Consider the following 16,082-nt stretch of genomic DNA (forward strand, 5'->3'; position numbering starts at 1 on the left):
CTAAACGCTAACTGATTTGGCAGAGGTCTGATAAAGAAAAAGGAACATTAGCCTTGGCTATGCCTTCAGCTCCAGCCACCTCTTTAAGAGGAAATTGCTGGCCAGGTGAGTTTTTATATTTGACAAAAAAGAGCCTAAACACTAACTGATTTGGGAGAGGTCGAATAAAGAAAAAAGGAGCATTAACCTTGACTACGCCTTTAGCTCCAGACACCTTTTTAAGAGGAAATTGCTGGACAGGTGGGGGAGGGCCAGTCGTGGAAGGAAACTGTAAGCTGGACAGAGGGGGTGTGAGGAGGGGAGGTGATAAAAAGATTATAGGGTGGGGGAGCGGAGGCTGAGGAAGAATTGGGACCTGCCTTGGCCTGGCAAGGAGCAGCCTGGGGAGGAGGGGAGAAGTCAGATGGGTCTGTAGAAAAGGAAGATTGGAAAGTCTCTGGGACGCTTGAGATTGGGACTGAGGGGACAGGCGGGAGGGAAAGGAGGAGGATTTGGGAGGAATCGCATTGGGAACAGAGACTAGGGAGGGAACGAAGTGTGAGAAATGCCTGAATGTAAGTCACCTCAGACCAGTTGCCCATTTTTTGACAAAACTTATCTAGGTCTTGTAGGATGGAGAAATCGAAAGTGCCATTTTCTGGCCATTTAGAGCCATTGTCAAGTTTGTATTGGGGCCAAGCGGTGTTGCAGAAGAAAAAATGGTATTTAGGTTTTAGGTCAGGTGTGAGTTGAAGAGGTTTTAAGTTTTTGAGAACACAGGCTAAGGGAGAAGAGGGAGGAATGGAGGGTAGAAGGTTGCCCATAGTGAAGGAGGCAAGCCCAGAGAAAAGAGAGGGTAGAGACACAGAGAGAAGGGGTGGGAGGTGCTTGCCCCCTAGAGAAGTGGTGCTTGCTGCTAAGGGTGAAAGACCAAGGCAGGTGTCCCCGCATGATCAGACACCTCTGAAATGTGAGTGAATAATGAAGCAGGCGTCCCTTGATTAACACCAAAGAAAGACTGTCTTCCCGAGCCCATGACTGGCGCTGGAGTTTTGAGTTCACGGATAAAACGCTACTCCTCTGTCTCTACCAGAAAAGGAAAGGAATTGAAATGTAGAGAAGGGAGAGATTGAAGGATGGTGCCAAGATTGAAAGGAGAAAGAGGTTGAGAGATAGTGAGAGAGGTTGGAGAAGAGAGTAAAGAGGCTGCTTACTTGGTTTTAAATTGGTGAGATGTTCCTTGGGCTGGTTGGTCTGAGGACCAGAGATCTTAGGAGGATCTTTCTTATGGAGCAAACAGCAAGAGGACAGGGGCTTGATCTCTCAAGGGAGGTCCCCCAATCCGAGTCATGGCACCAAATTTCGCTTGCGTCCATGTGAAGAGACCACCAAACAGGCTTTGTGTGAGCAATAAACTTCTTTAATCACCTGGGTGCAGGCGGACTGAGTCCGAAAACAGAGTCAGCAAAGGGAGATAGGGGTGGGACCGTTTTATAAGATTTGGGTGGGTAGTGGAAAATTACAGTCAAAGGGGGTTTTTCTCTGGTAGGCAGGGGCAGGGGGTGCTCAGTGGGGGAACTTTTGAGCCAGGATGAGCCAAGAGAAGGGGTTTCACAAGGGAGTGTCATCAGTTAAGGCAGGGACTGGCCATTTTCACTTCTTTTGTGATTCTTCAGTTACTTCAGGACTTCCAGATGTATACGTGCAGGTCACAGGGGATGTGATGGCTTAGCCTGGGCTCAGAGGCCTGACAATAGTTATAGTAGCAATTTAAAGATAAATGGCAGAGGAGAAGATTTTAATTTCAAACTAGTATTTTAAGTTTGATTTCAGTCCTGGGAAAAAAATAGCAAAAATCTTTTTTGAAGGAAGAACTGTTATATGACTTTAAGATAAAAATGTTAGCCAAGGTATTCAGTAGAATAGTTCTGCTAGCATACATCATGTCAAACAAAATTGTCTTTAAGCATTTACTGATTATGCTTTTGTGGATTACTGAAAGGCCTAACCTCTAAATAAATAAAATAGATTGTTAGTACATAAATGTGTGTTCAGGAAAAGCAATGCCCTCCATTCCTGTTATCCTATTATCTGCAAGTAGGCTATCCATTTGTGTGGATTGCTCCTGGTGAGCTGGGCTGCTGCACTGCTGTACTCAAAAATCCCCTAGTAATACACACACACACACACACATACACACACACACACGGAGGCATATACACACTCTCCCTTTTTTCTTATTGTTATTTTATATTTATCTCTTACAGGATGAGAGGAGTTAGTACATGTTTGGTAAAGCCAAGCAGGTCTCCTTTAAATGGAATCTCTAAGTCTGTTTTCTACGTCTCCTTCACTTTTATGCCTTTATGAGGAAATTACAAATTGTTTAATTTTCTGACTACTTTGAATTAAACATGTTGCTAGTATGTAAATAATACTGATTTGGATTTAAAAGTGCACTGAAAATAGATTTTCTATCCATTCACACATCTATTTATACCCCTACCTATATCTATGAAGTTATCCACTTATAAATGTACTATTTGTACCACAGAAGAAACGCTTTCTTTCTTTATTTACTGATTTATTTCTTATAGCTCTGTGATGCCTATGTGAATAATAGTGATTCTGTCCATCCCTGGCAGGGAGTAGGGGATTCTTCAGCAAAGCTAGACTGAAAACATGGTGATGTCCTCATTTCTTTGATTCGATCCTCACAATGTACCTTTTTAAATTTGTTTGAAATATTGCTATTTTAGAGTATTTAGATACTACACTGCAGACAAATTTGACAGAACTCCAGAGCTGGTAGAGGCCCCTTCAGCAGAAAGATGAGCAAATGGAAAGATAAAAATCACATACCTGAACTGACTCGGATGAAAACTAGGATTGGGTATCTGGAGTCTCAATCCATTGATTTGTAGATCTATAGTATATAAATAATACAGTATTCACTTGTAATATTGCATTGCTAAGAGGTTAACAGTTAAAAGAAGAAAAAGATTATGCAAGAAAATGTCATCATTATTTGAAAAACTATATGATATTACTAATTAAGGCAACATTTATTTGCCTTAATATAAAATCATAAACTTAGGTGCTTATTATTGCTAATATAAAAGTGAACATGAAATACAGAGCCCCCAAACATGCCTGTTCATGGACTTGATTTAGTAAGTCTGAGTTTAGACAGATATCACAAGTTCTCAGATGTAGTGATGTAAATAGATACAGATCAATTTAAATAAAACTTTGTGGATAATACAAATTACAAAAAGTATTCCATTGTAATTTTTAAGCTTAAAGGTTTGTGAATCTATTTTTCTACTAAGAATAAAGAAAACCTTTCTAGGATATCTGAAATGAAAATTGAAATTAGACATACTCCTTTCTGAACTGTGGTTTAATTCTATTCCAGAAGTCAACTTGAATATAAAAGAAGGTGAGAACGCAGGATTCTCAAATAATGACTAGATATTTAAATGACATTTTTGTCAAAGGACTTGATTAATAAAACTGAATTAATGTGAGGGCTTTTGTGATTAAAAGGATATAGACTGATAAAAAAGAAGGGGAATACAATTATTTGGTTTAAAGCCAAGCTATGCGATATTACTAATTAAGCTGAAGGAAAGATTTCTTTTTCAAGGAGATTATTATTGACCTTAAAACAAAACAGAGAAGTTAGGTATAATACAAAGGAAATGCCTGGGAAAAAATTTTAAAAAATACTAATATCTGAGCCCAATCCTCAGAGATTCTGATTTAATCGGTCTGGGAAAGGGTCAAAGCATAAGAGATTTCTAGAACATCATAGTTGTTTCTAAAGTCAAGTTTAAGAACCACTGGTAGGAAAAATTAAGAACATAAGGGAGGTCATATACCGTCACCCATTTTATGCTTTCATGGCTGTACTTCAATGCTGTTGCTTAATTCTCAGCAGAAAGCAAAATTAGAGAATTAAAGATGGAAGGTGAACTTAGTGGGATCATTAATTGAGAGAGTTTAGGGTTCCCCAGAGGAAGAAGAACAGTAAACATTAATTTAAAAAATTAATGAATGTGCACATTCTGATAAAAATATTTCTAGTTTTAATTCCTGACAACAAGAAGTAACCTGTTGTAGACTAGACAGGCTATGACTCACCTGTTTTTAATTTATCATATAATTTATGTTTCTAAATGTCAGTGAAATATCAAATCCAATATAAATTACTTAACACAATGAAAAATGATTCTGGAGAAATTATAGTTCATTAATACTGTGGAGTTATTGTCAATGTGTACTCAACTATACCCTATATTATTATTCTGACATGAAGTGTCTATTTGTTAGAAGGGGTCCATACTAAACAAGACAGGATTTTGAATAATGAAGGCATGACTATCATTAGTAATATAAGTATTTGAGAATGATCTAAATATGTCTAATTTTATAACTAACATTCAAAATAAAAGCTTATCAATTCTATTTATATTTAGAACAGAATTTATATATTTTTTTAAGATAAGCATTTCCTGGAGAGCTGCCAGAATATTTTAATTTTTTTAATTTTTTTTTTTTTAGTGATGATTAAAAACCCAAATGAGTTCTTTAATAAAAATCTTTGGCAAGAAAACCCAATTTTCCCTATGAATCTATATTTTTCGGGTCAGAGGGATTGGTGATGTGGTTTACTAAATAGAGATTAACTAGGCTAGTTCAAGTTTGTTATAAGGGCTGGTAGTTAGGGTAAATGGAGACATTACCCTATGCTAGAAGCATAATTATTTTGCAAGATATTTTAAAAAATCCTGTAAATTTTCATTGTGGATTATGTGAGATCTGCAATTGGGTAAATAAATATGTAGAAGTGAAGGAAACTTTTTGTGTGGGAGTGTTGTATTCTTGGGCCTATCTTGTTTGATCTTTTCATCAATGATCTGGGTATAGACAGAGTGAGCCACAATCTTTAATTCAAAAAATATTTATCAAACACTGCCTATGTCTGTATTAGCCCATTTTCACACTGCTATAAAGAATTACCTGAGACTTGGTAATTTATAAAGGAATGGTGAGGAACTGACTCACAGTTCCACATGGCTAAGGAGGCCTCAGGAACATACAATTATGGCAGAAGGTGAAGGGGAATCAAGGGCCTTCTTAACATGGCTGTAGGAGAGAGAATTGCAAGCAGGGGAAATGCCAGATGCTTACAAAACCATCAGATCTCGTAAAAACTCATGCACTATCACGAGAACAGCATGGGAAAAATTGCCCCCGTGATCCAATAACCTCCCACCAGGTCTCTCCCTCAACACCTGGAGATTATAATTCAAGATGAGATTTGAGTGGTGACATAATGGCACTAAGCCTAACCATATCAATGTCCTATGGGATATGTGGAGAAATCAGGGAGGAATTGTCAATATAATTAAATTAGGATTCAAAATGATATTGCCACTTGAAACTCTACATCAAAAATAGGAAAAATTTTAGTCTTAATTAAAAAATGTATTTTTGGAAACAGGAGAGTAGACATCTGGCTTGGTTATTTGTTCATGGGAATAATATATAGAATTTTGCTCAATTAAGACATCAAGGCAAGTGAAAAGCATGAAGGAGAGGCTTAATCAGCTAACGCAAAAATAGGCTGCCTTAAAGAAATAATAGCACCTGTAATGATTAGAACACAGTGGAAATATTAGCTCAATTCTGAGTGACTTCCTTAAAGCAGATCCTTAAAGATTTTTGGGTGCTTACAGATAGTGTTAAATTAATGGGTCAATAATTAACGTATAAACATATTTAAAATTATGACCCCAACAAGTCAAAAAAAATTAAAATGCTAACTTGGGAGAAACGGGAGGAGAAAGGGAGAAAAGGAGTATAAGTAATTTTTCTTCTTCTTTCTGAGTCACTAGATCTAGTTATATATAAAGTATATACACTACACACACATATATATACACACATGTGTACACAATTATATTATTTAGTGTTACGGAAAAAATCATAACCCAGAAAGAATGAAAGAGTAAAAGAAGGCCATCTCTAAGGATTGGGACTGGAGTAGAATATATGATTTGAGATAAAAGCCTTCTGGTGCTATTTGACTTTATACAATGGACACATCTTACTATGGGTTTTAAAAGTAAACAAGATCTGGATGACGACCCTCCCCTAGAGAGAAAGCGGAAACAAAGACATTGAGAGAATCAAGTGGCCATTGTGGTAATACATGAGCACCATGGTAGGTGGTAGTGAGATCTGAAAACTGATACTGAAATAATTGAAGGAATTGGGATCATTTAACCTGGAGAAAAGGGGTAAGAGGAAGCTTATGCAGGTGTGAGAAGAGGGTAAGGTAGAATGAAAAGGTAAAAGAAGATGTCTTTGGATGAACATATTTAATAATTACTGTAAGGATTCCTATCTTGTAGATTCCTAGGACCTGTTGGTATATTTGTGAGGTGTGTCTATGTACCCAAATAAATTATGTGTAAAATTGTATGTATATATGGGTATATGCATTTGATGAGTTGGGATAGAACTATCATTTTCAATAGATTTTTTTTCCCCCAAAGGGATATATGATTTAAAATAGGTTAAAAATTATAAGGTTGCTTGCCTTATGGGGTAATAAGGACTCATCTAAACAGAAACTATCTTCTATAGATAATTTAGAAATATTTTTCAGGTTGGATAGACTAGTTTATTTGAAATAATATTTTCTGCTTTTAGGTTCTAATATTTACACAATGAAAAAATAAAATAGACATAATAATAAGGAACATTCACTGAACACATTACAGGCTTGTCATCATGTTAAGTGCTTGATATAGACTCTCATTTAATTCTCATAGCATTAGGTGAGGTAGAAACTACATTAAAAACTCAGATGAAAAAAAAATTATTGGGGGTCCCCCTGTTAGTAAGGAATAGAACTGAGATTAGAACCCAGGAAATCTGACCCTAGGTTACAGAGATATGGTTAAAATAAAAGCCCTGTGATGCTTCTAGATTTTGTACAACAGACACATTCTACATGTTTTTTAAAAGTAAACAAGGTCTTGATGACTTGCTTGATATCCCCTTTTGGAGAGGTTTTTTTACTGCCTCAATAGCCTCTGTTAATTCTGCACCACTACTGATAGCACCAACACTTGCACCACAAAGCTATCTTTCTGTTTTCTTCCTGGGACACTTAGTGTGACTCACCTTCTTTGGACTGAAGGGAGCCATTAGAAAATAGAAGAAAAAGAAAAACAATTTTTTAATGTCTGTTGAATCTAAAGCAACTTATTTCTTGAGCAAGGATTCAGTGTTGCCTTCTACTAGCCATTGGTAAATGCATGTCATTTACGTGTCTTGAAGGTGTTTGAACAAGAATTTAATATCTATGGTTATATGAACTTGACCTCATTTAATGCCACTTCTTTTATTTTACCAAAAATACATATATATACATATATACACATACATACATATATATGCGTATATAGCTATATGCACATATATAGATACATATATCTACACACACATATACACATATATATGTATACACACGTGTATATATAGACAGAGAGAGAGGGAGAGAGAACTGTATTAGTTTTCTATTGCTAGTATAACACATGAGCACAAACTTAGTAGCTTGAAACAGCACAAACTTGTTTTGTGTTCTGTAGGTTAGAATTTGACATGAGTCTCATCCTTTCTGGCGGCTCTGGGGGAGAAACCATTCCTTTGTCTTTTCAAGCTTCCTTGGATCATGGCCCTCTTCAAAGCCAGCAGGACTAGGAAGAGTCCTCATATTGCACCATTCTAATCATTTTTCTGCCTCCCTCTTTCACATTTAAAGACCCTTGTGATTGGACTCACCCAAATAATCCAGGACAATCTCACCATCTCAAAGTCCTTAATTTAGTCGTACTGCAGAATCTCTTTTGCCACAAAGATAACATATTCACAGGTTCTAGGAATTAGGACACGGACATCTTTGGGGGACTATTATTCTGCCCACCACAAACACATACTAAATGCCAAGCCTTATACCAGGGACTGAAATAGAACCCAATCCCTTTCCTGGAGGAGCTTACAATTTAGGAGATATTTAAACAGGTGACTGAAATACAAAATAATAGGTGCTATGACAGAATTGAGAACCAGTTACCACACTGTGGAGGAAACAACTGAGGGTGAGCTGGAAAAAAATTTGCTACAAAATTAGAATTATCTTTGACATATTGAAACGATTTTATCACTTTTCATCCAGGTTTTGAGACTCTGGGATATTCAACACCAGCTGTCCATCCAGAGGATAGCTTGTTCTTTCCCCGAAAGTCAGGACTTCAGATGTCTCTTCCACTTTGATGAAGCCCATGGACGACTTTTCATCTCATTTAATAACCGGCTAGCATTGTTGGCAATGAAAACCGATGCCAGCAAGAGGGTGAAAAGCCATGAGAAAGCAGTCACTTGTGTTCTTTACAATTCTATCCTGAAGCAGGTAATGATGCTTTCTTTTCTTTCACTCTCCTAATATATCTCCAAATCCAGAGGCTCATTTACTTCATTCAGTTTAAGGTAAAATGGAAGACAAATATAGTAAAGGTAAATATGGGAAGAAATGATTTAATAGCCATGTGCTTTTCTGTAATAATACACATTCAGTTGGACTTGGAGAATGATTTCATTTTCAGCCAGTGACCCCAGGAGCAGCGATAGAGTTATAAGGAATTACAGCATTCCGGCTAAAACAAAACAACCTGTAAGATAATCAAACTTGTCTTTGTTATCTGCTAGTCTTGAGCCGAATGCAAGTGACCCTGCTTGTAATATTCCCTTTTATGAATACCATCTTCCTGTATCCCTGTGGAAAGTTCTGAAATATGCATGAAACATAATTAGCAGAGATCCATTTTGCCAGCATATTTTACACCAGTGGTTCACAGTGGCAGCCTGGAATGTATTCATAATAAAATGATTCGGTTAAATGTGATGCCACTTGGTATGCAGCACGAGTGTTGTTTGTCTCCCCACCACTTTAATGACGCTTCGCAGCCTTGGCTTAGGGGACCATTACCTGCATCTCAATGAAGAAGCAGGGCTCCCCTGGAGCAGAGTTGCTGCACAGACCACAGCCCTTCTTGGAGGAGAGGGCGGCCCAGCCAGTGAAGCCAGTGAGCTCAGTGTGGGGCAGCCTGTGGGTGCCATGACGGGAGCAAGCAGCATCAGAGGTTAGCCTGCTGCAGCGATTCCCTCAGGCCTGATGGTAACAGCACAGCAGGAGCCAAACAGAAGCAAGTCTCCAGCTTGCAGCCAATTAAACAGTAACTCAATCCATTCTTTCTTTTCCCTTCTGCAGAAGTTTCTGCATTCACACAGAAATGACTAGTGGAGATTTTGTGCAAGGGGTGGGAAGCCCTTTGTTAGTAATGAGTAGTGTGTCATGTCACTATTTAAAACACTGTTTTCTGGTTATTCTAGGAAATAAAATCATTTAGAAAACAACTCATTTTGAATTCCATCTGCGGGAAAACATTTCCTGCTAAATGTTTTACTGAACTTTATGAAGGCAACCAGTTAATTTGACTCCCTGGTGGCCACTGAAAGATGTATTTGTTTCCAAGAGAACATTCTCCTAATTGAGATCTGCAAAGTTAAAATGCTAAATTTGTGTGTAGATGTTAAAATCCTATGTTGCCTGGCCGTAAGATGAGCAATGTTCCCTGAGAAATTCAGGAAATTAGACACAAAGAAGATCTGGATTTATTTGGGGCACAAAGACAAAGCCAAGGTAACTCACATACATGCAACTTATAGACAACCGAAGAACAATGTACATATCGTATATGATATAGGATGTATCACTATATGATTGAGTATTCACACCTCTACTTGCTGTGAATAACATAAATAATGATAAGTATTGATATGTATGTAAAGCACATAGAGCTGTGTACCACATACCACAGCATTTCCTATTAGCTGCTAAGCTATAGAAACATGAACACTGTATGTGTTATATTTATAATTATAAAAATGTATTGCAGAAAAGTGCAAAGAAAATATCACTCACATTCCCATAAACCAGTGATAATTTATCATTTTAGAGTAGTCAGACAAAGCAAATAACACAGTTTTGAACAAGTGTCAGGTGCCAAGGATGAAGAATTAGAGATTAATAAACTAGTTTACTCCCCCAGTAGCTCAGGAAGATTCTGCTCTTTAAGGGAAGATCTGGGTCCTACCCATAGTGCTGATGATTGCTGGACAGGTGCTCCTTACAGGATTGTGGAATGAAAGAAGGGAAGGGAGACATATTACTAACAAGGAAACAGTAGAACGCAGTAAAACGAAGTAGAGGTAAAACCGAAGTGCTCTTTATGGAGAGCGATCAATTCTGCCTGGGGCCAGTGTTGGTCACATTTCAGCAGAACCCTGAAAGCTAAAATCTCTAAAAGGAGGAGGAGGTAGTTCTAGACCGAAGATACAACGTGAGCACCTGCAAAGAAGCTTGAGCACTCACAGTGCATTTTTGGAGAGAGGGTTTATTTTGGGGTGGCCAGTTTGGGAATACTTCGCAGACATTGTGGGAGTTAAAGCAGTAAAAGGATGTTAGCATATTGATGGCCATTCGTTGAATGCATCACTGTCTGGTCTTGGAAAAGTAAAGCATAGAATTGAGATTAAAACAACATTTTTCACAGTGTGATCTTGGACCTCTGGGAGACTCAGATTCTCTCAGGGAATCTGGGAGGTCAATACTATTTTCATCATAATATTAATTTATTGTTTTCTTTCTAAACTTTCATTCTCTCAAAAGTGTACACTGGAGTATTCTAGAGGCTGTATGATGTGTGTTGTGTGATAACAGCATTGCTCTTATGACTAAGGGAATGTGTGCTGTTATATTTTTGTGCATTACCGTCTCCCTATAAATGTCTAATATGGTAAACATATATAAAAATACAGATCGATCTATCTGTATTATATATGTGTACGTGTGTGTGTGTGTGTGTGTGTGTGTATTTCACATAAAGCTATTTGGATTCTTCAATACTTTTTAAGAATGCAAAGGAATCCCAAGACCAAAAGTTTTCAGAACTGCTGGGTTGGAAATATGTGGGTTCAAATTCTGAACAGACTGCTTAGCCTGTCTGAGCTTTAGTTTGCCAGCTTCTTAAAATGTGTGTGTCTGTGGGGGTGTAGGAATAGTAATGGGAATAACATGTGCCTCCCTGGCATTGCCTTGTTAGGACTGAAATCTTGGAAGTGTCCTCTTGTCTCTCATGCTGCCAGCCCTGAAAGGTTCTTTCAGGTCCCCCATACCACATAGGGTGAATGTCGCTGCATTATGACATCTCCTTTTCTTATTAACTTCTTGAGATTCCTTAATCTTTATGTTAACACTGTGGCATGTGCTAACAAATGTTAGGAAGAATTAGAAGGGTGAGGACACCCTGAACTGCAGTTTGTCCCTACCCCTGCTTCTCCTCAGGAATGCCCCTTGAGGTGGAAAAGTTGTTTATCCTCCGCCTTCTCTTCTTCACCATTGCAGTTTCGTCTTGTAAACATTTAGTTGCAAGCCTCAGCTTTGGTCCTTAGCTCCCTGAAGTCTCCAGAGCCTTCTGAACCCACACTTACTTCTCCTCTTCCTGAGCATTGGCCACATTTTTTAGTTGTTTTCCCAGTTAAACACTTAACTAAACTTATTTCTCTCTCTTTCTATGTTTTTGGTGTGAGGGGAAGAGCCTTTTCTTCCATTTTTGTATTTTCCCCCAGCTCCTAACACTGTTCTGATCACAAAATGAATGCTCAACTACTAGACTTGATAAATTATTGCCATTTTTCATGTCAAGCGTAACAGGAAGTCATGCTTTTTCAGTCCATGGTCTCTTGATCTTTGGTTATTTGGTTTGGTGTCTTTCTTGAACATTTTCCCTTTGCTTGAATTTAATGAAAACCTTCCCTTCTGTTGTCATTTCAACATGTTGCCTACACTTTATTATTTCCTTGTATTTGGACTTCAGTGGGGACCCAATATAATTCCTATATAAAAGCAGCTTGGGACATTTCTGTAACTTTTATTTATCTTCCTGTCTTTTGATACCCTTGTATCCTAGTCTAGGAAAGTGGTGTTAAGCCATGCAAAGCCTTTTAAAAGAAATCATATACTCTATTTCACCTGGCAAAGTTTTTTCTCACAGCCAGCTGCACAACAAGTTGGGACTGGATGAAGGAGTCCTCTGGAATGTACAACTTGGAAAGAATTAAAGCAATCCAATATCCTGAAAGCAGATCTAATGAACCATCTCTGCACTCAGTTCTTATGAAGCTTTTTACAAGAAAACAAAAGAAAACAAAAAAACACTCATGAATTTGGAAAACTTTAAAACATGTATGTCTAGATATATAAACTAGAAGAGATGAAATATTTGTGTTATCACAATGATTCTCATCCTAATGATGTAGGTTTATGTATTTTTGTAAAATAGATAATGTTTCAGTTTGTTGGGAACCTTGAACACATTTATAATCAAGCTAGACATTCAGGTGTCATCAAATTTTAATAGACTAAATGGTATTTACAATTTTTCTTATCAAAATAACTTTTTTTAAGTAACTGCTGCAAAATGTTACATGATTAGTGTAAGAAATTAAAGCAATGCAGTAAAACTCAAATACAAAACTATTGCTGATATCAACATATTCTAAACATCTTTCTGTGCATAGACTATTTTACATAAACAAGGCTCTGTAACATACTTTTTTATTCAATAATATGTTAGAATATATTTTCTTGCGGCTAAATGTAGAACTACTTTATCATTTTTAAAAGGCAGCAGTAGCCCATTGTATATACATATCGTAATATACTGATCCATTTCCCTTGATGTAGATTTTACTATTATGATTTTTTTGTAGATAAATACATTGATACTTATGACTATATCTCTTTAGGGTAAATTCTTAGGAGTAAATTTCTAGGCTAAAGGATATGAATATCAGATAATTTGAGAAACAAATTGCGTCTTAGAATCTTACTTTTTTATCCCGCTTCTAACCTCTAATATATTAATCACATACTTGGTTACATGAAGAGATAGGTCAGACAGTGATCACCTGGCTTATTCCAAGCGACCTGAGGTTCTCTCCGGGGTTTTCATAATCCGGAAGCATGCTGGCTTTGCAAATTTCAATACTAGACCTTCTTCACTTTATCTGGCGTGATGCTGTTTCTTGAGGCTTGATTATTATACTATCTACAAACTGCCAAATTATTTTTTAAAAATGGGGGCTGGTCCAGGTCACAGCCATAGAGTGGTGGTGCCCTTACCTTTGGTTGCTTCAAGATTAACTGACAAGCAAATATTTATCATCTTTGTTTTTTTGAGACAGTGTCTCACTCTGTCACCCAGGCTAGAGTGAAGTGGTGCTATCTCGGCTCACTGCAACCTCTGCCTTCTGGGTTCCTGCCTCAACCTCCTGAGTAGCTGGGATTACAGGTGTGTGCCACCACGCCTGGCTAATTTTTGCATTTTTAGTGGAGACAGGGTTTCACCATGTTGGTCAGGCTGGTCTCGAACTCCTGACCTTGTGATCCACCCGCCTCGGCTTCCCAAAGTGCTGGGATTACAGGCACGAGCCATTGCACTTGGCTTTATCATCATTTAATTGCAGCTTTTTGTTTCTTTACTGTGGCACAATATAAAAATATATCAAAGGTAAACACTAAAAAAATCTTTCTTGTCAAAAAATTCCATTATGTATACATGTAAAGCATCTGTACCAAGTTATTATCTATGCCATCATATTCAAAATTTTATAGTAAACTTTTCCACCCTTAACCTTATTTACAATTTATAGTTACCTTATCTTAATTTAGATTATTGCAGTCCAAACAGCTCCATGTATACATATGCATGTCCAAAATTTATAATAAACATGTGGCCTTCCATTATTTAAAAAACGAGGGATGAGGTATAATTTTCTCTTGATAGCATATCTTTTGTCCTCTTTTCTGCACATAATTTTTTGGAAATTGAGGGTATTTGAGGACCCAAACAATTCAATTGGTGGTTCCCTTGGTAATTGTAAAATCGGAGAAAAGAGGACAGGTTTGAGGGAAATTTATTTCCATCGTACAAGACAGTCTACCTTTTTAGGATTTACACTTAGTGCAAAATCCATGAGTTGCTGTTTTGAACAGAACTGGATTTATACAATGAAAATTTTCTCCTTTCCTGCCTCTTTGCTGGGCACCAAGCGACATCCGTTCTGTTAATACAGTTGTGTTTTTTGTTGTTGTTGTTGTTTTGGCTAGCTTAAAGCTATAATTTGTTATATGTCAGTTCTGAGGCAGTGTGCTGTCGTCACTTGATAAGAAGTTCCTAGTTTTGGAGGTTATACTAAAACATACACGTACATGCACACATACATGTCCGAACAGATACACATTTATTTAATGTGATTAGCTTGGAAGAAATAACATATTTACATACTGAAAAATTCAAAACAACAAAAAGGAATATGGCAAATATTTTCTCTTATCCCCCTACTCAGTTTCCTTTCCCTTAGGCAACTAGTTTTATGACTTCCACAAGCAATGTTTAAGGGCTATTCTACTTCTTAAACAAGTGAATATATATATATATTTTTATATATACAGTTGACCCTTCAACTTCACTGGTTTGAACTGGGAGGGGCCATATGTATTTGATTTTTTTTTTTTTTTCCACTGTGTTGTCCAGGCTGGAGTGTAGTGGCATGATCATGGCTCACTGCAGGCTCAAACTCCTGGCCTCAAGTGACTCTCCTGCCTCAGCTTCCTGAGTAGCTGGGATTACAGGCATAGCCACCGTGCCCAGCTCCACATGGATTTTTAAAAATGAATATATTGGAACTTTTTTTTTGGATATTTACAACAATTAAAAAATACAGATAAATTACCCAGAAATATAAAAAAATTAAGAAAATATTATACATAGAATGAACACATAAAAGATATATATATATATAATATATATACTAGCCTATTTTATTAGTTAGTACCATAAAATATACAAAATCTATTATAAAAAGTTAAAATTTATCAAAACTTACATATTCAAACAGACTGTACATGGCACCATTTGCAGTCAAGAGAAATGCAAACAAAAAGATATAGTATTAAATCATAACTGCGTAAAATTAACTGTAGTACGGACTGGGTGCAGTGGCTTGTGCATGTAATCTCAGCACTTTGGGAGGCCGAGGTGGGCGGATCACGAGTTCAGGAGTTCAAGACCAGCCTGGCCAACATGGTGAAACCTTGTCTTTACAAAAAAATTAGCCGAGTGTGGTGGTGGGTGCCTGTAATCCCAGCTACTCGGGAGGCTGTGGCAGAGAATTGCTTGAACCCGGGAGCCAGAGGTTGCAGTTAGCCAAGATAGCACCACTGCACTCCAGCCTGGGCAACAGAGCAAGACGTTGTCTCAAACAAACAAACAAAAAAATTAACTGTAGTACATACTGCACTACTGTAGTGATTTCATAGCCACCCCCTGTTGCTGTTGTGGTGAGCTCAAGTGTTGCATTTGCTTAAAATGCCATGTGATACTAATCATCTCCAAATGAGCAGTTGCTCTCTACATTAAATGACCTGTCTCAGGAAAATGTGATCTCTCGAACTTCTTGCATATTTTCATCTTGTTTATTGCAGTACCATAAACTTTGAATAATACCATGGAACTCATAAGAAGTGTCACTAGGGATGCTGTAAGTACTACCAAGAAGCAGAGAAAACTGATGACATTGTAAGAAAAGTTGAGTTGCTTGATACGTACGATAGGTTGAGGTCTGCAGTTGTGGTTGCTTGCCATTTCAATATAAACGAATCCAGCATTAGGACCACCATAAAAAAAGAAAAAGAAATTAATGAAACCATTGCTATAGTTACACCAGCAGGTGCAAAAACCATATATATTTTTTGTGAAATATCTTTTTATCTCATATTGAAAATATAGGTCTTATGTGGGTGCAGGTTGCTATAAGAAAGGCATACCTATAGACTAATATGATTAGAGAATGAGCAGTCATTATACAATAATTTAAAGCAAAAGAAAGGTGAAATACCTAAA

The 16,082-nt window shown here is 37.2% G+C and overlaps 1 protein-coding gene across 1 annotated transcript in view; it reads left to right on the forward strand.

The window, feature by feature from the left end:
* Positions 1 to 16,082, forward strand: part of WDR49 (WD repeat domain 49) — a 183,541-nt gene that overhangs the window by 75,981 nt on the left and 91,478 nt on the right. Inside the window, exon 7 of the mRNA XM_037988593.2 lies at positions 8,234 to 8,467. Coding sequence (XP_037844521.2) covers positions 8,234 to 8,467 — 234 coding nt within the window. The remainder of the gene's footprint in view (positions 1 to 8,233; positions 8,468 to 16,082) is intronic.

This window comes from Chlorocebus sabaeus, chromosome 15 (assembly GCF_047675955.1).
Source record: "Chlorocebus sabaeus isolate Y175 chromosome 15, mChlSab1.0.hap1, whole genome shotgun sequence".
NCBI lineage: Eukaryota > Metazoa > Chordata > Mammalia > Primates > Cercopithecidae > Chlorocebus > Chlorocebus sabaeus.